At 42.9% G+C, this 22,028-nt stretch overlaps 1 protein-coding gene across 2 annotated transcripts in view; it reads left to right on the top strand.

Annotated features, from left to right (window-relative positions):
- akap6 (A kinase (PRKA) anchor protein 6) overlaps window positions 1-22,028 on the top strand; it is a 130,965-nt gene that overhangs the window by 17,477 nt on the left and 91,460 nt on the right. For both annotated transcript variants that reach the window (XM_034297391.1, XM_034297392.1), the window contains 2 exons: window positions 414-800; window positions 20,680-20,931. In XM_034297391.1, the coding sequence (XP_034153282.1) occupies window positions 462-800; window positions 20,680-20,931 (591 nt within the window). In that variant the 5' untranslated portion in view covers window positions 414-461. The remainder of the gene's footprint in view (window positions 1-413; window positions 801-20,679; window positions 20,932-22,028) is intronic.

Below are 22,028 nucleotides of genomic sequence, written 5' to 3'. Positions count from 1 at the left end.
AGCCGCCAGACAGACAGGCAAGCAGCCAGACAGACAGGCCAGCAGACAGACAGACAAAGGTATAGGCAAGCAGACAGCCAGACAGGCCAGCAGACAAACAGACAGGCCAGCAAACAGACAGAGAATGATCATGTTTCAGGAAGTTCATGTGGGCGTTGTATGAACACTGTTGCATCCAGTGGATTACAATACTATTTGCAGTGTTAATATTAGACGTCTCTTTAGACCGATACACTGTTTATTCCCCCAGCTGAGCATGAAAGGCTACTTATCGATTTACATCTGAAATTACCCAGTTGGCTGCCTTCTGTATCAATTAAACATTCTCAGACCAGCTGTGAACTTACTAATTAATGTTTCTGTCTTCCCTCCTGCCCGGTCGTCCATCCCTCATCCCCTGTCTGTCTCGGCAGCTGATTGAGAAAGGCCCCGTTGACCACTGGACCTAGCTGTTATTCACCATGAACGTGGCTGTCTCCCCCATGGCCAGCGAGGCCTACTCACCCATGATCACCTCCGTTACACCCACCCTGGAGGCGAGCATTAAGGACGAGGAGGCCGGCCCCAGCCAGGGGGATCTTTGTGGCGAGGTGCTTGTCCAGGATAGGGACTCTAGCCAGAGGTATCAGAACCAAAAGCCCCCTCCCCTGCACACTGGGGCGGACTGGAAGGTGGTGCTGCATCTCCCGGAGATTGAGACGTGGCTGAGGGCTACTGCCCAGAGGGTCCGGGACCTCACCCACTCTGTCCAGCAGGACTCCCTTAACAGACATGTGGACGTGCATCTGGTGCAACTCAAGGTAAGAGGGAGGGAGGACATGAATGCCTGCAAACAAGTCTCTTAGGGCCCCCAACCGCTAGGATAGGGGGCCCAAAATCTAATTTTGCTTAGGGCCCCCAAATGACTAGAGCAGGTCCTGCCTGCAAATGTAGTCTATATACACACACACACACACACACAAACACAGACTAACCTGGCCCGAGATCTGCCAAACAGCATAAACCAATCTGTTACCATGCTAGGAATGAACCCAGCAGACAGTGCAGAACTCTCCAACATTACATCTTGGGACAGTATGATGAACTTGCTGGAGGAAGATGTGATTGGATCTCATGAGCAGAGATGTATCGTCTCAGTAGCCTTCCAGCTGGACTGGACTGTCATTGTGACATGCAAAGGTGCAGTCAGGCTGTTTAATGTGTGTTGTATGGAGTATGGGTGGTGTGTGTGTATTTGTATGGTGTGTGGGTGGTGTGTGTGTCTTTGTATGGTGTGTGGGTGGTGTGTGTGTATTTGTATGGTGTGTGGGTGGTGTGTGTGTCTTTGTATGGAGTATGGGTGGTGTGTGTGTATTTGTATGGTGTGTGGGTGGTGTGTGTGTCTTTGTATGGTGTGTGGGTGGTGTGTGTGTATTTGTATGGTGTGTGGGTGGTGTGTGTGTCTTTGTATGGTGTGTGGGTGGTGTGTGTGTATTTGTATGGTGTGTGGGTGGTGTGTGTGTATTTGTATGATGTGTGGGTGGTGTACACTCACCTAAAGGATTATTAGGAACACCTGTTCAATTTCTCATTAATGCAATTATCTAATCAACCAATCACATGGCAGTTGCTTCAATGCATTTAGGGGTGTGGTCCTGGTCAAGACAATCTCCTGAACTCCAAACTGAATGTCAGAATGGGAAAGAAAGGTGATTTAAGCAATTTTGAGCGTGGCATGGTTGTTGGTCCCAGACGGGCCGGTCTGAGTATTTCACAATCTGCTCAGTTACTGGGATTTTCACGCACAACCATTTCTAGGGTTTACAAAGAATGGTGTGAAAAGGGAAAAACATCCAGTATGCGGCAGTCTTGTGGGCGAAAATGCCTTGTTGATGCTAGAGGTCAGAGGAGAATGGGCCGACTGATTCAAGCTGATTGAAGAGCAACTTTGACTGAAATAACCACTTGTTACAACCGAGGTATGCAGCAAAGCATTTGTGAAGCCACAACACGCACAACCTTGAGGCGGATGGGCTGCTACAGCAGAAGACTCATCTCCACTACAAATAGGAAAAAGAGGCTACAATTTGCACGAGCTCACCAAAATTGGACAGTTGAAGACTGGAATAATGTTGCCTGGTTTGATGAGTCTCGATTTCTGTTGAGACATTCAGATGGTAGAGTCAGAATTTGGCGTAAACAGAATGAGAACATGGATCCATCATGCCTTGTTACCACTGTGCAGGCTGGTGGTGGTGGTGTAATGGTGTGGGGGATGTTTTCTTGGCACTCTTTAGAACCCTTAGTGCCAATTGGGCATTGTTTAAATGCCACAGCCTACCTGAGCATTGTTTCTGACCATGTCCATCCCTTTATGACCACCATGTACCCATCCTCTGATGGCTACTTCCAGCAGGATAATGCACCATGTCACAAAGCTCGAATCATTTCAAATTGGTTTCTTGAACATGACAATGAGTACACTGTACTGAAATGGCCCCCACAGTCACCAGATCTCAACCCAATAGAGCATCTTTGGGATGTGGTGGAACTGGAGCTTCGTGCATCCCACAAATCTCCATCAACTGCAAGATGCTATCCTATCAATATGGGCCAACATTTCTAAAGAATGCTTTCAACACCTTGTTGAATCAATGCCACATAGAATTAAGGCAGTTCTGAAGGCAAAAGGGGGTCAAACACAGTATTACTATGGTGTTCCTAATAATCCTTTAGGTGAGTGTATGTATTTGTATGGTGTATGGGTGGTGTGTGTGTCTTTGTATGGTGTGTGGGTGGTGTGTGTGTATTTGTATGGTGTATGGGTGGTGTGTGTGTCTTTGTATGGTGTGTGGGTGGTGTGTGTGTCTTTGTATGGTGTGTGGGTGGTGTGTGTGTTTGTATAGTGTGTGGGTGGTGTGTGTTTATTTGTATGGTGTGTGGGTGGTGAGTGTGTCTTTGTATGGTGTGTGGGTGGTGTGTGTGTATTTGTATGGTGTGTGGGTGGTGTGTGTATTTGTATGGTGTGTGGGTGGTGTGTGTGTATTTGTATGGTGTGTGGGTGGTGTGTGTGTCTTTGTATGGTGTGTGGGTGGTGTGTGTGTATTTGTATGGTTTGTGGGTGGTGTGTGTGTCTTTGTATGGTGTGTGGGTGGTGTGTGTGTCTTTGTATGGTGTGTGGGTGGTGAGTGTGTATTTGTATGGTGTGTGGGTGGTGTGTGTATTTGTATGGTGTGTGGGTGGTGTGTGTATTTGTATAGTGTGTGGGTGGTGTGTGTATTTGTATGGTGTGTGGGTGGTGTGTGTGTATTTGTATGGTGTGTGGGTGGTGTGTGTGTCTTTGTATGGTGTGTGGGTGGTGTGTGTGTCTTTGTATGGTGTGTGGGTGGTGTGTATGTATTTGTATGGTGTGGGTGGTGTGTGTGTCTTTGTATGGTGTGTGGGTGGTGAGTGTGTATTTGTATGGTGTGTGGGTGGTGTGTGTGTATTTGTATGGTGTGTGGGTGGTGAGTGTGTATTTGTATGGTGTGTGGGTGGTGTGTGTCTTTGTATGGTGTGTGGGTGGTGTTTGTGTATTTGTATGGTTTGTAAGTGGTGTCAGTATGGTGTGTGGGTGGTGTGTATGTATTTGTATGGTGTGTGGGTGGTGTGTGTGTCTTTGTATGGTGTGTGGGTGGTGAGTGTGTATTTGTATGGTGTGTGGGTGGTGAGTGTGTATTTGTATGGTGTGTGGGTGGTGTGTGTGTCTTTGTATGGTGTGTGGGTGGTGAGTGTGTATTTGTATGGTGTGTGGGTGGTGAGTGTGTATTTGTATGGTGTGTGGGTGGTGAGTGTGTCTTTGTATGGTGTGTGGGTGGTGTGTGTATTTGTATGGTGTGTGGGTGGTGTGTGTCTTTGTATGGTGTGTGGGTGGTGTGTGTGTATTTGTATGGTGTGTGGGTGGTGTGTGTGTATTTGTATGGTGTGTGGGTGGTGTCTATGTATTTGTATGGTGTGTGGGTGGTGTGTGTCTTTGTATGGTGTGTGGGTGGTGTGTGTGTATTTGTATGTTTTGTGAGTGGTGTCAGTATGGTGTGTGGGTGGTGTGTGTATTTGTATGGTGTGTGGGTGGTGTGTGTGTCTTTGTATGGTGTGTGGGTGGTGAGTGTGTATTTGTATGGTGTGTGGGTGGTGTGTGTATTTGTATGGTTTGTGGGTGGTGTGTGTGTATTTGTATGGTGTGTGGGTGGTGTGTGTATTTGTATGGTGTGTGGGTGGTGTGTGTGTCTTTGTATGGTGTGTGGGTGGTGTGTGTGTATTTGTATGGTGTGTGGGTGGTGTGTGTATTTGTATGGTGTGTGGGTGGTGTGTGTGTCTTTGTATGGTGTGTGGGTGGTGTGTGTGTATTTGTATGGTGTGTGGGTTGGTGTGTGTGTCTTTGTATGGTGTGTGGGTGGTGTGTGTATTTGTATGATGTGTGGGTGGTGTGTCTGTCTTTGTATGGTGTGTGGGTGGTGTGTGTATTTGTATAGTGTGTGGGTGGTGTGTGTGTATTTGTATGGTGTGTGGGTGGTGTGTGTATTTGTATGGTGTGTGGGTGGTGTGTGTGTATTTGTATGGTGTGTGGGTTGGTGTGTGTGTCTTTGTATGGTGTGTGGGTGGTGTGTGTATTTGTATGATGTGTGGGTGGTGTGTGTGTCTTTGTATGGTGTGTGGGTGGTGTGTGTATTTGTATGGTGTGTGGGTGGTGTGTGTGTATTTGTATGGTTTGTGAGTGGTGTCAGCATGGTGTGTGGTAGGGGCCCGAGCAAATAGTCTAATTGTTGATATTTCGACAAGAATGGCATTTACTGACAAGTTCATCTAATTTTCAAAAGTTACAAAAAAAATCTGTACTACCGATTGACTCACTTGGCGGCAGTAATGATGGGTTATTTCTTATAGACTAAACAAATCTTACTAATGTCCTGGTACAGGAAATCACCACGGCTAGTGAAAGCATGGCAACATCTGTACCAGTTAAAAGGGTTTTCTGGGCTGCAGGCCTGATAGTCAACAGACTACATCAGCCTATTGGTCTACACCCGGACCATGTGGACATTCTCATTTTTCTAAACAAGAATAAATGATCGTAATAATATGGACTAGTGATTCTTCACAGTTTTGTTAAGACATTACATCTATGGATGCGCTAGCCAGATTTTTTTTTGGTTTTTGTTCATTCATTTTATATAATTTATTCCTATTAAGCTTCCTTCCAAGGATATTTTCACTGGAACTTGAACACATCGGTAGATTTGTTTGAATTAATACAGACTAACGTAACTCTGTTAGTCAATATATTAAATGTAGTTTCATTTGGAAAGTATTGTTTTAAGGGACTGTATATAAAAACATATTTCTTTTTACAAACTAATACATTTTGTATTTTGTTGTTATGGCCAGAAAACACTGACACAAAGGCGTTAGCTAATGAAAGGCAATTTATGGGCCTAGCCTACATATCTCTGTACTAATTCATGGGAGACAATGCAAGTTTTTTGACAACGTTTATAGTTCATTTGCAATTAATGGAAATAAATCATGGTGTATGTGTGTTTGTATGGTGTGTGGGTGACCACACAAACCCAAATCAGATGAAGCTTCTTAATAAAGTGAAGCCCAGCCAAATGTCCTTACTTCAACATGGTTTTCCTTGTCTGACTATCTGAGTGACGACCTTGAAACAACCACTCTTCTCTTCCTTTGAATATTTTAGACAGAGCAGAGGTGACCTTACAGGAGGTAAAAGCTCTTAGATATGACACTGCAGTGTGCGTGTGTGTGTGTGTGTGTGTGTGTGTGTGAGTGTGTACGTGTGTACGTGTGTTTGTGTGTGTGTGTGAGTGTGTGTGTTAGTTCACACGTGTGCTCCAACTGGAAGCGGTCTGTCTCTGGCAGCCAAAGGCATGTTTAATTCACAGTATCCAGATACAGAATCTCACTGCAGAGCAGACTGCTAGAGAAGAGAGCAGACAAAGGCTATATAAAGACCTCACAACACCACCAGGGAGACTAGCTAGCTGTGTGTGTGCTTGTGTGTGTGTGTTTGTCTTAGCGGCATAATAACATGGGCTTCTCCTTCCTCTATAGCACCAGCCTCTATGATAATATACCAAGTGACTGGAATATATTCCACATGCAGATGCCCAGTGATCACATCTCAGGATGATCTCAGGATCAGGTGGAGATGGATGGGGATGATACAGCAGACAGCACAGTCACCATAGACAGACAGCATAACCAGCCAGGACAGACAGACAGCATAACCAGCCAGGACAGACAGACAGCATAACCAGCCAGGACAGACAGACAGCATAACCAGCCAGGACAGACAGACAGCATAACCAGCCAGGACAGACAGACAGCATAACCAGCCAGGACAGACAGACAGCATAACCAGCCAGGACAGACAGACAGCATAATCAGCCAGGACAGACAGACAGCATAACCAGCCAGGACAGACAGACAGCATAACCAGCCAGGACAGACAGACAGCATAACCAGCCAGGACAGACAGACAGCATAACCAGCCAGGACAGACAGACAGCATAATCAGCCAGGACAGACAGACAGCATAACCAGCCAGGACAGACAGACAGCATAACCAGCCAGGACAGACAGACAGCACAGTCACCATAGACAGACAGCATAACCAGCCAGGACAGACAGACAGCATAACCAGCCAGGACAGACAGACAGCATAACCAGCCAGGACAGACAGACAGCATAACCAGCCAGGACAGACAGACAGCATAATCAGCCAGGACAGACAGACAGCATAACCAGCCAGGACAGACAGACAGCATAACCAGCCAGGACAGACAGACAGCACAGTCACCATAGACAGACAGCATAACCAGCCAGGACAGACAGACAGCATAACCAGCCAGGACAGACAGACAGCATAACCAGCCAGGACAGACAGACAGCATAACCAGCCAGGACAGACAGACAGCATAACCAGCCAGGACAGACAGACAGCATAACCAGCCAGGACAGACAGACAGCATAATCAGCCAGGACAGACAGACAGCATAACCAGCCAGGACAGACAGACAGCATAACCAGCCAGGACAGACAGACAGCATAACCAGCCAGGACAGACAGACAGCATAATTAGCCAGGACAGACAGACAGCAGAATAGGCCAGGACAGACAGACAGCATAACCAGCCAGGACAGACAGACAGCAGAATAGGCCAGGACAGACATGCAACGTAACCAGCCGAAACAGACAGACTGTAAAACAAGCGGAAACAGCAATATAGCAAAACCTGCCAGGACAGACGGACAGCACAGTCTGACTCAAATATTAGGTATTGGAGAAATGTCATGGAGTGTCCTACTGTCATAATGCTGTAGAGATGATCATTTCCAGTGCATTGAAAAAGGTTTGTCTGTTCATGCTGAAGTGTTATGATACATATTGAAGGTTGCAGTTAATTGAACTGGGGGATTACATAGACCAACTCCGAGAATGACATTCTGAAGGCAGAAAAGTGTTAGTGAAAAGACTCATTCAGTTTGAACCCTTTAGTCATGCTCAAGTCATGTGCCTTTGATTCTTCAGGCAGAAACCGTTAACAATACAACAATGAGTCCCTGTCCAGTAATAAAGAAATATACCAAAATAGAACATTCTATCCTACTCTGTAGTGTATGTGAGTGTTTGATTAGTGGCCTGAACTAGGTGACCTACATGGTGAGTTGTCGGCCCCGCCTTTCAACCTCATTGGATAATGCTGGCCAGCCCTCTTTCTTTGTGGAAGTTGCCAGTGTGCATCTGACTAGTTGTAACTTAAATGTCGATCAAATGAACCGCATTGGCTGTGCCTCAAATAGCTTTGGACGAGGCCTGCACTATTCAAATGGTGTCGTGCTGGTTCCAGAAAACTGTCACTTTTGAAGTATAGATTTTGTGGCTGATGTACAAATTCCACGTATGTACTACATATTGAAAGATCCAGCTCCAAGTAGAGGTTTAAAGCATAGGTACGTAGTAAGACCAAAAGTTTCAGAGGGTTTGATGAATTCACCAATTAAAGGCAGGCCAAATAGTATGCTAGAATAGGAAGATGTTTCTCTATCTGCTGTCAAATCAGTGTGATGGACATGGGCCGACTGAATCATTCTTTATGTAAACATATAAACATATCAACACTCACGACAGTTTCTTTTCAAAACAATAGATTGAAGATTTACTAGATTGAAGATTTGGTATACATTTATTGAATAAATTACATTTTATTTAACTCTCTGAGGTACTGAGTGTCTCTTCACAAACCGATGTCCCTGTAAAAACATCATTTCAGAGTACCACTCTCTTCCCAGGCAAGCTGGAAAAGGTTCCGTTTCATGTTTTAATTAGTGGCGAGCTAAAAGGCTGCTCTACTGTGTATGGTGTGTGTGTGTGTGTGTGTGTGTGTGTGTGTGTTTGTTTTAATTTTGTTTATTATGTAAATTATGACAAAAGTGACTCCAAACTGTAATTAAACCAAGAAAATATAATTTGTCAGAACATTTTCTCTGTCCACACTGAAAACTCTTTTTGTTGTGCCTTGGGTTAAGTGTTAGGTTTAGGGTGAATGCTACCACTGGGATTGGAATTAGGTTTAGGGTTCGCTATTAGGTTCAGAGTTAGGGTTATACTTTTGGGGTTAATGCTAGGATTTGTTTAGGGTTAGGATCAAATTTAGTGTTAAGACCAAAAGTCCAAATGTGATTTCTAAGAGGAATTTTGTTTGATTGTCCCCATTTATAAGTTCTGTGTGTATCTATTCACACAATTAATAATATTCTCATCAAAATTCAAAACTCGACATGTGCAATATTCATATCATGAGAATGCTAATATTTTGAAAAACAGCCACATGTAATGTACATTTTTGAATTTACTTTATACATTTTAGTTAATTTTAACACAAAGCTATGCCCACTCTCATGGTGCATTTCCTGCTGTTTGATTCACTAGTCTACATGCCTTTCCGTTAGGTCCAGTTAACCAATTGTTCCAACCAAGGACAGTGTTGCATGCCACTTTGCTTTCCAAATAATTACATTTCTCTGATACCATCAGTTTACCCAAATGTTTTGATTCCTAGATGATGCAATGTATCACAGTATTTAGTAGAAAACTCCCTAGTGTCTGCCTCGCACTGCTGAGTCATCAGGCACTTCATTGAGTGCATCGATCAGACAGATGTAGTCCTTCAACTTGACCTTTGTCCTTACATCCTAATCACCTTCACCAACCTTACCGTGGATGAATAGTTTAGCTACCTCCAAGCATTTTTCTGAAATGACACCAACACTTTTTTTGACCAGAGCATGGTAGTGGTTGATATACATGTGTGTTTACAGAAAAGTTTGGCCGCTGCGTAAAATGCATATAAAAACAGAATGCAATGATGTGCAAATAATTTATCTCTGTATTTAATTTAAAATAGTACAAAGACAACATATCAAATGAAAATGATAAATGTTATTGTTTTAGGGAAAATTCTTGCCCATTTTGAATTTGATGAACATGTTTAAAAAAAGTTGGGACAGGGGCATGTTTACCACTGTGTTGCATCACCTCTTCTTTTAACAATACTCTGTAAGCATTTGGGAACTTAGGAGACCAATTGCTGTAGTTTTGAAAGCGAAATGTTTTTCCATTCTTGCTTGATATAGGATTTCAGCAGTTCAAAAATTTGGGGTGCCCATTGAAATTGAAATGGGGGACTACAGAGCCGTGCTGTTGTAATGTGCAGAATGTGGTTTGGAATTGTCTTGCTGAAATAAGCTAGGCCTTTACTGAAAAAGACTTTGTCTGGATGGCAGCGTATGTTTCTCCAAAACCTGTATATATTGTTCAGCATTAATGGTGCCTTCACAGATGTGCAAGTCACACATGCCATGTGCACTAATGCTTCCCCATCCCATCACTGATGTTGCATTATTCCCTAAAACAATTTCAAATTTTGATTCATCAGACCACATGACAGTTTTCCACTTTGCCTCAGTCCATCTTAAATGAGCTAGGGCCCAGAGAAGGCAGCAGGGTTTTTGGATCTTGTTTATACCTGGGTTCTTCTTTGCATGGTAGAATTTTAACTTGCATTTGTGGATGCAGATGTGTACTGTATCCACAGACAATGGTTTTCAGAAGTTTTCCTGAGCCCATGCAGTGATTTCCACTACAGAATTGTGTCGGTTTTTAATGCAGTGCCACCTGAAGGCTCGAAGATCATGACCATCCAATATTGTTTTTCAGCCTTGTCCCTTGCGTACAGAGATTTTAATATATAGCCACCCCTCTTTTCAATAACTGCCATGAGCGTTCCATCCATGCAGTCTGTCAATTTCTTGATCTGTTCACGATCAACTTTTGCTGAAGAAGCAATCACAGCCTCCCAAATGCTGTTCAAACAGATGTATTGTCTTCCCTGACTGTAAATCTCACATTTGAGAAGGGTCCACAAGTTCTCAATAGGATTTAAATCCAGGTCATTATTCGAGCATCTTTGAGGCCCTTGCTTGTTAGCCAAGCAGTGGAGTACTCAGATGTATGTGATGGAGCTTTGTCCTGCATTAAGAACATGGCATTCTTGAATGCTAAGGACTTCTTCCTGTACCACTGCTTGAAGAAAGTATCTTCTAGAAACTGGCAGTAGGTATGGGAGTTGAGCTTCAGTCCATCTTCAACCCGAAAATGTCCAACTACCTCATCCTTAATGATAGCAGCCCACACCAGTACCCCTCCTCCACCTTGCTGGCGCCTGACTCGAAGTGATGCCCTGTGTCCATTAGTGATCCAGCCACAGGCCCATCCATCTGGTCCAACAAGAGTCACTCTCATTTCATCTGTCCATAAAACCATTCAGGTATTTATTTACCCAGTCTATACACTTCAGCGTGTGAATCTTATTCAGTGGTGGTCGTGTTTCAGCCTTCTTGACATTGGCCATGTCTCTGAGCACTTGACACCTTGTACTTCTGGACACTCCAAGTAGGTTGTAGGTCTGGAATATGATGGCACTGGAGGACAATGGGTTCCTGGTAGCTTCACGTTTTATTCTCCTCAAGTCTTTTGCAGTTCATTTGCACCTTTTCTTCTCCATGCATTTTTTTCAACCCAGTTGACTATTCGCAAAAAAAACATTTTAGTGTCCAGTGGTCACGCCTCAATAGTTTGGCTATTTCAAGAGTGTTGCATCAGTCTGAAAGGAATTTTACCTGAGGTCATGAAGCTGCTTAATAATTATACACACCTTGATATAAGGTGTTATTCACTGTTGCCAAACCCTCCCTCATTACACAAATACACCTGAAAATGATTCCATTTATACGATCAGAATACTCACTTGCCTAATAGTTGTTCACGCAGTGTAGACAGATTCTTTATTTTTCCATTTTTTAAAGGTGTGTTGTCCTCCAGGGAGGAATGCTGACCATGTGACACCCTGAGTCAGTGACCTGCATTCACAGAAATCATCCTGGAGCGGAAGTGCTTATCTAGGATCAGTTTTCCTTTCATATTATCGTAGACAATCTGCGATCAGTATACTGACACGCTCTGTGAATACGGGCCCTGGTGCAGAGACAGTGACTGATCTGTTTGTTGGTTTGGTTGGCGTCCCATGGGACTGTAACTCCAACAGGCTGATGTATTGGCCAGGGCTGCGCCGGCTCTGTCATTGACAGAACTGTCTTACCACAGAGATTGCATTGTTGATACAGTCGTAAGGCTCTTCTATTCATGGTCACTTGTAGTGGTGAAACTATACATTCAGGATTGTGTAATTATATAGCTCTGCAATTTTTTACTTAAGTGTCATTGTTAATATTTCGATTGTGGCAATTTTACGTTGTTGGAATGTGTAAAAATGACACCCAAATCACAATTTTGTCTTCTCCATATAATTATCTGCCTCTTTGACTCTCCTCTGTCTCCTCTCTTTCTCCCCTTCTCTCCCATTTCTTTCCTTCTTTGTCTCCTTCTTTGTTTCTTTACCGCTTTTCAGTGTGTTTCCTTTCACTCAACCTCCTCCAGTATGTACCCAAGACTTGACAAGTTGTAGTAATTTCTGTCAAAAAGCACAACATTAAATAGATGCAACACCATTGTCAGCCTATCTGGTGACTTTCAGTATGTGTTGATGTTTTCATATGACATCTATTTGAATTCACTGGTAAAGTCTGCCATCTAGTGGGCTTTAGTGGACATGTTATACTGTTAAAGATTGACTTTGAATCAGGTCAGTAAATGAACATTTGAACACGGCAATTCAATTTGACTGATGCTGATCTGTTGTATCCTACTGTTGTACTCTTACAGTGTCTTCAGAGTTAAAGACCAAATCTGTAAATGGTTGCATTTTTTTTGTTTGTTTTTGTTTTTGAAGTCAGTCTAGACACAATGCCCTATAATGACAAAGCAAAAAAATATTTTGCCAGTTTATTGGAAATATTGTGCTCAGATGGATCCTGTTTCTTCTGACAATCCCATCTCTAGGACTTGGACATGATTGGAGTATCACATGTAAGATGCACATGTAAGACCAAGCCATGAAGTCCAAACAACTCTCTGTAGACCTCTAAAATAGAATTGTGTTAAGTCATAGATCTGGGGAAGGTAATAAAAAATTTGCTAAAGTGCTGAAAGTTCCCAGGAACACAGTGGGCTTCATCATTGTGAACTGGGAGAAGTTGGATCCACCAAGACTCTTCCTAGAGGTAGCTGTTCGGGCTAAACTGTGTAACCAGACAAAAGAGTCTTGCTCAGGGAGATGACCAAGAACACAATGGCCACTCAGACAGAGCTTCAGAGTTTCTCTCCAGAGATCGGAGATCCTGCCAGAACGACAACCATTAGATGGAAGCCACTCCCAAGGAAAAGGCATATGACACCCCATCGGAAGCACTGACAGAAAATATCAAACCTATGGAATACCAAGTGCTACAGGCACCACTCATCGCCAGGATAATATCATCCCTGCGGTGAAGTTTGCTTTGGGGATGTTTATTTGCAACAGGGACTGGGAGACTGGTAAGAATTGAGAGAAGGATGAACAGAGCAAAATACAGTGAGATGTTTAAAGAACCTGATCCAGAGTGCACAGGACTGCAGACTGGGGTGATGATTCATCTTTCAGCTCAACAACAAACTGAAGCACACAGCCAAGACCCGGAATTGAAACCCATCTAACATCTGTGGGGAGACCTAAAGATCCCAGTTCACTGATGCTCCCCATCCAATCTGACAGATCTTGAGAGGACTTACAAGGAAGATTGGGTGTGCAATCAGGGGAGCAAAGCTCACTAGAGTCATACCCAAGAAAACTCACAGCTGTCAACCTTGCCAAAGATGCTTCTTCAAAGTACTGAATAAAGGGATCTGAATATTTTGTACATGAGAGATGTTGGAGTTTTTTTTATATTCTATAAATTGTCACACATTTCTCAAAATGTTTTGCTTTCTTCTTATGGGGTATTAAGTCTAGATTTATAACAATAATAGTTTTAATTTCATACACTGTAGTTCTCCTTATTCAGGATGTGGTCTTTAAAGTTAGTTTATAGTAGGCTGGAGATTTTAAAATGTTTAAATATTATTTTGTGCACGCCTTCCCCCTGTCTCCCCCCCGGCCTGCTCTTCAGGATGTCTGCTTTTGTATGCTGTCTATTCTTAGGAGGCCGAGGTCTCTGTTTAGTAGCTCTGACCTTGCCATTGTACCATAGAGGATGGATTCAGTTCTATCCATGAAACATGGAGTGAGCCCTAAACCTGTCACAAAGACATACTCAGGACATAAAAATTGCAGTTATGGCACTTAAAATGAAGATGGAAGGAAAAATAGGCAGTTAAGATAATGATTTAATAAAAGGACTGAACACAATTTGAACTTCATGAAACTAAATTATGTGAACTGCTTAAGCAATCATTGATGCTCCTATGTAACCGAGACCTGACATCACTGTTGCTATGCTGATGGTGTGTGAAAGGAAAGTGGTTATTGTTATAGAATGAACGTCTGGATAGATTTCTGCTGTTAGATGTGTGTGGATGTAGACAGTAGGTGATATAAAGAAGTCAGTGTTTAGTGTAAACTGACCTAAGCTGTTAGCTCTATAATGGAGCCTTGCTTAGGTCTGGCACCTCATTTAGCAGCTTTGCATTGAATCTGGAGCGTGTGTGTGTGACGAGAGAGACAAAAGTGACATACAGCCACAGAGCTGCCTAATAAACAACAAAGTAGGAGGGGTTTAGCCTAGTGATGTGATCAAAAACTTTCTAATCTATCACAAACACACTCACACAAACACAGAGACACAAATGTATATAAGTAAATACACACACATGCTTGCAAGCATGTATGTGGGGTTGTTTTCCCCCCCTATTTTTGTTCATAATGCTATTCATTTTAATTTAATGAATAATTTTGTCTATTCCTAACCTAGGTAGTATCATTGTTAGTGTTTCGTGTCTTCATTCCTTGTCACATCTTTGTGGTGGCAGGACACAGGTTGTTCAACATATGTTGTTTAATGCCTTGTTGTTTAAAGACTTACTTGATACAGTGCTTTGGCAATATGACCCAGGCACGTCACATGAGACAATGAACAACAAAGGAACAGGGAACTGGAGAGACTAAATAGGGAGGTGATCAAAGAAACAAGACTCAGGTGAGAACACTAAGAACACATGTGAAAGCAATGAACATGATGGATTGACACAACAAAAAATAGAAACAGACTAAAAAGAACTGAATACACTGAACATAGAAATGCAACAGCTGGCACAGCACAGGCCATGCCTGTTACAATCCTGTACAATAGGTAGTATCAGTGTTTGTGTTTAGTGTCGTCATTCCTACTCTAGGTAGGATCAGTATTAGTGTTTAATGTTTAGTGTCTTCATTCCTACTCTAGGTAGGATCAGTATTAGTGTTTAATGTTTAGTGTCTTCATTCCTACTCTAGGTAGTTTTAGTGTTTAGTGTCTATAGTCCAAATCTGGATAGTAACAGTGTTAATGTTTAGTGTCTTCATTCCTACTCTAGGTAGTGTCTTTTTTGGTGTATAGTATCTTTATTCCTACACTAAGTAGTGTCTTTGTTAGTGTCTTTATTCCTAGTCTTGGTAGTATCAGTGTTAGCATTAAGTGTCTTTATTCCTACTCTAGGTAGTATCAGTGTTAGTGTTAAGATTCTTTATTCCTACTCTAGGTAGTATCAGTGTTTGTGTTAAGTGTATTTATTCCTACTCTAGGTAGTACCAGTGTTTGTGTTAACTGTCTTTATTCCTACTCTAGGTAATATCAGTGTTTGTGTTAACTGTCTTTATTCCTAGTCTTGGTAGTATCAGTGTTAGCATTAAGTGTCTTTATTCCTACTCTAGGTAGTATCAGTGTTAGTGTTAAGATTCTTTATTCCTACTCTAGGTAGTATCAGTGTTTGTGTTAAGTGTCTTTATTCCTACTCTAGGTAGTATCAGTGTTTGTGTTAACTGTCTTTATTCCTACTCTAGGTAATATCAGCATTAGTGTTAAGTGTCTTTATTCCTACTCTAGGTAGTATCAGTGTTTGTGTTAACTGTCTTTATTCCTACTCTAGGTAATATCAGCATTAGTGTTAACTGTCTTTATTCCTACTCTAGGTAGTATCAGTTTTTGTGTTAACTGTCTTTATTCCTACTCTAGGTAGTATCAGTTTTTGTGTTAGCTGTCTTTATTCCTACTCTAGGTAGTATCAGTTTTTGTGTTAACTGTCTTTATTCCTACTCTAGGTAGTATCAGTTTTTGTGTTAACTGTCTTTATTCCTACTCTAGGTAGTATCAGTTTTTGTGTTAACTGTCTTTATTCCTACTCTAGGTAGTATCAGTGTTTGTGTTAAGTGTCTTTATTCCTACTCTAGGTAGTATCAGTTTTTGTGTTAGCTGTCTTTATTCCTACTCTAGGTAGTATCAGTTTTTGTGTTAACTGTCTTTATTCCTACTCTAGGTAGTATCAGTTTTTGTGTTAACTGTCTTTATTCCTACTCTAGGTAGTATCAGTTTTTGTGTTAACTGTCTTTATTCCTACTCTAGGTAGTATCAGTTTTTGTGTTAACTGTCTTTATTCCTACTCTAGGTAGTATCAGTTTTTGTGTTAACTGTCTTTATTCCTACTCTAGGTAGTATCAGTTTTTGTGTTAACTGTCTTTATTCCTACTCTAGGTAGTATCAACGTTAGTGTTTAGTGTATTTATTATACCCTAGGCAGGATCCGTGTTAGTGATAGGGTGTCAATGAGGTCTCCTGCAGCTGTTTGGAAAATGGTATTTCTAGTGATGTAATCCCAACACTGCAGAAAATCCCAGGAATTCAGTCATCTCCTGTGTCTCTTTGCAGTCTGTCTGTGTGTGTGCTTGACCCAGGAGGCCTGGTAAAGGTTGGTGGAGGGGAGGGGCACATACAGTTCACACCCTGGGGGAAGCGGGCCACCTCACAGCTACTTGTTGGTTGTGCTGCATGTGGCTAGCTACATACCTTTGCTGGGTCGAGACAACCTTCCTGGATTACATTCCAGTATTCCGGGTGTTGCTTTATGCTGTGCTGTTTTGAACGGACACCTCCGAAATGTATGCAACAACATTTATGACTAGCGATTTAATCAAGGCAAGGATTAGAAATGTCTTTGAACTCCTTTCTGCACCCAGTCCGACCCACCACTCCAGTTGGCAGCTGCACCCAATGGGCACAAGGGGGGTGGGTGGACAGTCGGGTGGAGGGTGGGGGTGCAGCTGCCCCATGGCTGGGGAGAGAAGAGGGTGGGGGTTAACTCAAAGAGACGAGGGTGAGGTCAAAGCCTAAAATAGCCTCTGTAGTGTTGTGAGAGACCCCCCCCCCCCACCAGTGAGAGAATCAGGTCAGTAGAGAGAGAAAGCCACACACCAACCTTGTTCATGAGAGACCAGCTCTAATTCTTGTGGAAGACAGAGGAATGAAACTCACTGTTACGCTCTACTGCTTGTCTTTGTTTTGATTAACTTCTTTGGGAACTGTGTAAAGGATACCCAGAAGACTAGATCATTGCTTTGCAACAGGTAAGGCTGGCCAGAACTATTTGATTTGGACAGTATGTGAAAGAATTGGAAATTACTGGGTTTGTTTTGGGAACACAACTGTAGACGGTGTTAGGGTTGGTCAGATGGACTTGATGGTGGTCACTGTTTTTAAGAGTAGTAATTGTGATTCAGTAGACTTCATACTGATGAACAAAGCTGTCTGTGTGTGTGTGTGTTCATCTCCTTTCATTATCAAGGCAGTCCTGAGGACAGCATTCCACACAATGACATAAGTTCCATACTTTCAAACGGCCGCAGTGAAATGTCATACTTTTCTTTAAATTAGCTTCAATTATTCAACACCTTGTGTGTTGAATAAGTGCTAAAAAAATATCTAGGGTATTTGCTTTGAAGGGTTACCTAATTTTACATAATTTATTTTCTATATGTGAATAAGAAAGATACATGGTTGCAAATATGTACTGTATGTCTCTTTAGCAATGGACATATTGCATCACCTATAAACCTTTTTGCCTATGCTGATGTTAGGTTTTCAGTTACGAGAATAACCCAATGCACAACCAACTTACCGAGAGTAGCTACCTTTTATGAGGTCTTACTGATCTGTTTTTGGCTTGTTCCTGAAGCTTCAGTACTGTATGTGTATTTTGTGTGTGTGGATCCTGACCGCTGGTCGTGCACGGAGATGGCTACGCGTTTGACCTACATTCAAAGATGCCATGTTATTTAGGGAGCACAGGAAGTACTGACGCCAAGAGACCACCCATGTTCTGTTGTTAGACCTGTTGTTATGGAGACCCTGCCGAGCGCTGTGCCGGACCGGAGCATGTTCTCTTCGGTTGAACCTCCTCTAAATGGAACCTTGACTAAATGGAACCTAATTTGTATGGAACCTTGTCTAAATGGAACCTCATCAAGATGGAACCTCGTCTCGATGGAACCTCGTCTCAATGGAACCTCATCTCGATGGAACCTCGTCTCAATGGAACCTCATCTAGATGGAACCTTGTCTAAATGGAACCTTGTCTAAATGGAACCTCGTCTAGATGGAACCTCGTCTAGATGGAACCTTGTCTCAATGGAGCCTCGTCTCAATGGAACCTTGTATCATCCTTATTATGTAAACGACAGAGTTTGTGTGAGGCGGGTTTGAGGCATTTGTCATAGCGTGATAAAATACTGATCTCAACACTACCGGTCCTCACCCCAGGGTGAGGGTGAGGGAATTATCCCAACAGTGTTCTCAGGTCTCGCCTCTTTGGGTTGGGGTGAATACGTTTGATTGGATGATCCAAAAATGTACAAGCATCTAGCAGCAGTGTAGTCTCTGAATTAAAGGAAGAAGAGGAGGCTCTATGGATGAGATGACTCAGCTATATTTTGAGCAGCAGAGATGAGGGTGTGGCTTCTAAACTGTGGTGGTGCAAATCGTTTTTAACATCTGTGACTGAAATTAGTTTGTTAATATTAAACGACCCGGCCCATCCCAGCCTGGTCTCCAAGTCTCCAGCAGGCACTCTTATTCTGTTACTGAGATCCAGACAGCCACCAACTGCAAGCTGACTGTACTCAGTGTCAATGAAACTGTACTGAAATGCTGTCAAAATGCTCTAAATGTGCTTGGCTTCCCTCATTATACTGTCATAAGTAAATAAAAGAAACAAAGGCTAAGTAAGGGAACTTTGTGTATGACTGAGTAATTTTGAACACACTGATAAATGAGTTAACACAGGCAGACCTCCAGATGAAGTTACTGAAATAAGTATGTTTGCATGCAGGGAAAGAAGTAAGCTAACGTTAGTGTCCATATTGTGAATCCTCATTATTTTGCATGTGTGTGCACAATTTATTGCAGTATATACATTGTAACAAGTAATTGCAATACTGTCCTCAACTGTGATTATCCAGCATGTTCTAGAATCAGTGATTCTACTGTAGTCCTGAGGAATAAACCATTATATGTGGTGAACGATTCTTCTTCAATACCGACACTTGAATTGCTCCGGATTTGTGGAGTACCATTAAGGATGTGAATTTATATCTGGCTAAAGGGAACAGTTAAGGTATATATTCATTTCAGTCATTTATTCAACATTAATCCAGAGTGACCTACAGGACCAATTATGGTTAAGTGCCTTGCTTAAGGGCCAAATGGGAGTTTTTTTTATCCACTTGAAGATACCGGTGGCTCAATGTTTTGAACTGTTAGGCTTTCATATTCAGTGGACAGTGAAGTGAGTCTGCTCCTGTCATTAGTACTGTAACAAAAGTCTGTCACTATCCAGTTGCCAGTGAAGTCTACACACCAGGCACAGTCTTCCCATTTGCCAGTGAAGTCTACACACCAGGCACAGTCTTCCCATTTGCCAGTGAAGTCTACACACCAGGCACAGTCTTTCCAGTTGCCAGTGAAGTCTACACACCAGGCACAGTCTTCACATTCTGCTGCCCCTCACCGCACTGGACTTGAGTCCCAAAATTAAACAAATGTTTTATATTAACTTTCCACTACTGTAAGTGCAACAGTTAGTCTCAATGTTTCCAACTTAGTCCATTGGGATGAATGGCAGAATCCAAACCAGGCCTCTGATATTCAAGGACATTTTGGTGTGGACTGAGACTGAACACCACCAACACACTGAACACCTCTTGGACAGCCATTCTGGTGTGTCTGTCGCATTTTATTTTGTGACGGAACAGTCACAGACTGAACAGACCCACTTCCCCGAGTTAGATTTTCAGTTTTTTACCTGATCTTGGCTCCTTTCTTTGACCCTGATTAACTCCCGGGGGCTTTCTAGTATGTATTTCTAGCGACTTACTATGACGCTGTCCCCAATTCTTTTGAAAATACAACACCAGCAGCTGTGACCGGGAGGGGCTGGGTAGGACGGGGTCAGTTGTCGGGTCGTTGTTGCAGCGCCCACTCCGGCCAGTTATGGCCAGATCAGACTAGTGCTGTGGCAGGAGCAGCGGTGGAATGACTCCAGACTCTGGGGAAACACTGTGCTCATAATGCTAAGCAGGAACTCTTCAGCGAGACACGTTCTGGTGTGTAGCAACATTTACAAGCCACGCGTTTTCTGTCAATGCTTTGTGACCGCTGACCGCACAGCCGTGTTGGGAATACTCACCCTGAGATATCTGCTTAGGTTCCTTGCTCATATAACTGCTTTTGCGAGTCAAAAGGCTTCTGTGACGGGGCAGTCATTAAATGTAGGCCGTGGTGTACCTCTATGGCTTTTGGAAACGGCAGCCTATTTTATCACGGCAAAGGTTGTGCGGTATGTGGGGTGAAGATTTGCCGTTTTGGTCTGCTCACATTGGTCTATTTCCTCTGCGATGTGGCCTATGTCTCTTCCATGTGATTCTGACTCATGTTTTAAACATGGAACATATGACCATCACCCCCACTGGGTTCTGCTTTCACGGTAGTAACCCTCCCACTGACAACCCTAACATACTGGTCTGCGTAAGGAGTCTGTACAGAGTCAAGATAATGTGGTTGTCATTTACTAGTTCTGCATATAAAACAACTATTATCATCTCTTTGTTTCTCTCAGTCTCCTAACAGAAGTGTGAGCATAATCTATAAAGGGTTTTCTCTGTGTGCGTGTGTGTTTGTGTAGGACATTTGCGAGGACATCTCAGACCATGTAGAACAGATCCACGCACTGCTGGAGACGGAGTTCTCCCTGAAGCTCCTGTCCTACTCTGTGAACATCATCGTGGACATCCACGGCGTTCAGCTTCTCTGGCACCAGCTCCGCGTGTCTGTCCTGGTACTGAAGGAGAGGCTTTTACAGGGCCTCCAGGACTCCAACGGAAACTATACCCGACAGACTGACATCCTGCAGGCCTTCTCTCAGGACCACGACCAGGTACACACACACACACACACACACATTACTGATACTGTTTGGTTACTCCGCCCTTACATTCATTCGTTTTTTTTCGGGGGGCGGTCTTTATTCCAGCACTTAAAATGAGAAAATCTAGTTTTCATTTCAGGGTGTCATCATCCATTTGGTATAAATCCTTTGGAAATGATGGCACATTTTGTGCATTTTCCCCTGTTTACAAAGACTGACCAAAAGTGTTACAAAGATGTGTCACTGCAAATACTTTGAGTTAACTGTATGTTGACACATCCTTCAGATGACTGGAATCACTTTACGAAGAAACACCAGCAGTGTTTAGAGCTCCCCTAACCGGGATGATGTTTGCAACAACCTTTAGGGGACTCCCGTGCATGGTCTTTGTGCCATGAGCAGGATAAGAACCCGGGTGGGTTATATGCTACGTTCACTCTTACAGCATTTTTGTATTTTGTTATACCTCGAGGACATTCGTTCTTCATTCAAGGTATACATCAAAGTGTATATGTAAAGGGAATGTTGGACATTTTCCTCACACGTACCCTGATGCAACGTGTGAAGTGGTTGTCAGGTGTGACAGAGGTGTTAAAAGGCTCCTCACCATGCCTTGACTGTTTAGTGACAGTGTATAGTGTGGAATCTGTTTAGTCACAGTGCACTGGATCTGTTTTTTCTGTCAGACCATCCAGAAAACATTCCCTTTGTGAAGTAACCTGTAACTACTGTTAACGCATCGAAGGGAATGTTCATGTATAGCCTTTCTATCTCTTTGTAACAGTCCTGTTGGTCTAATATCTAGCAGTTCCAGTGTGATTTGATTAGAGTGGTCAGTGTGTTAGGATTAGAGTGGTCAGTGTGTTAGGGTTAGAGTGGTCAGTGTGTTAGGGTTAGAGTGGTCAGTGTGTTAGGGTTAGAGTGGTCAGTGTGTTAGGGTTAGAGTGGTCAGTGTGTTAGGATTAGAGTGGTCAATGTGTTAGGGTTAGAGTGGTCAGTGTGTTAGGGTTAGAGTGGTCAGTGTGTTAGGGTTAGAGTGGTCAGTGTGTTAGGGTTAGAGTGGTCAGTGTGTTAGGGTTAGAGTGGTCAGTGTGTTAGGGTTAGTG

This window comes from Esox lucius, chromosome 15 (assembly GCF_011004845.1).
Source record: "Esox lucius isolate fEsoLuc1 chromosome 15, fEsoLuc1.pri, whole genome shotgun sequence".
Classification (NCBI taxonomy): Eukaryota; Metazoa; Chordata; class Actinopteri; order Esociformes; family Esocidae; genus Esox; species Esox lucius.
This window is presented reverse-complemented; position numbering and strand designations above follow the sequence as displayed.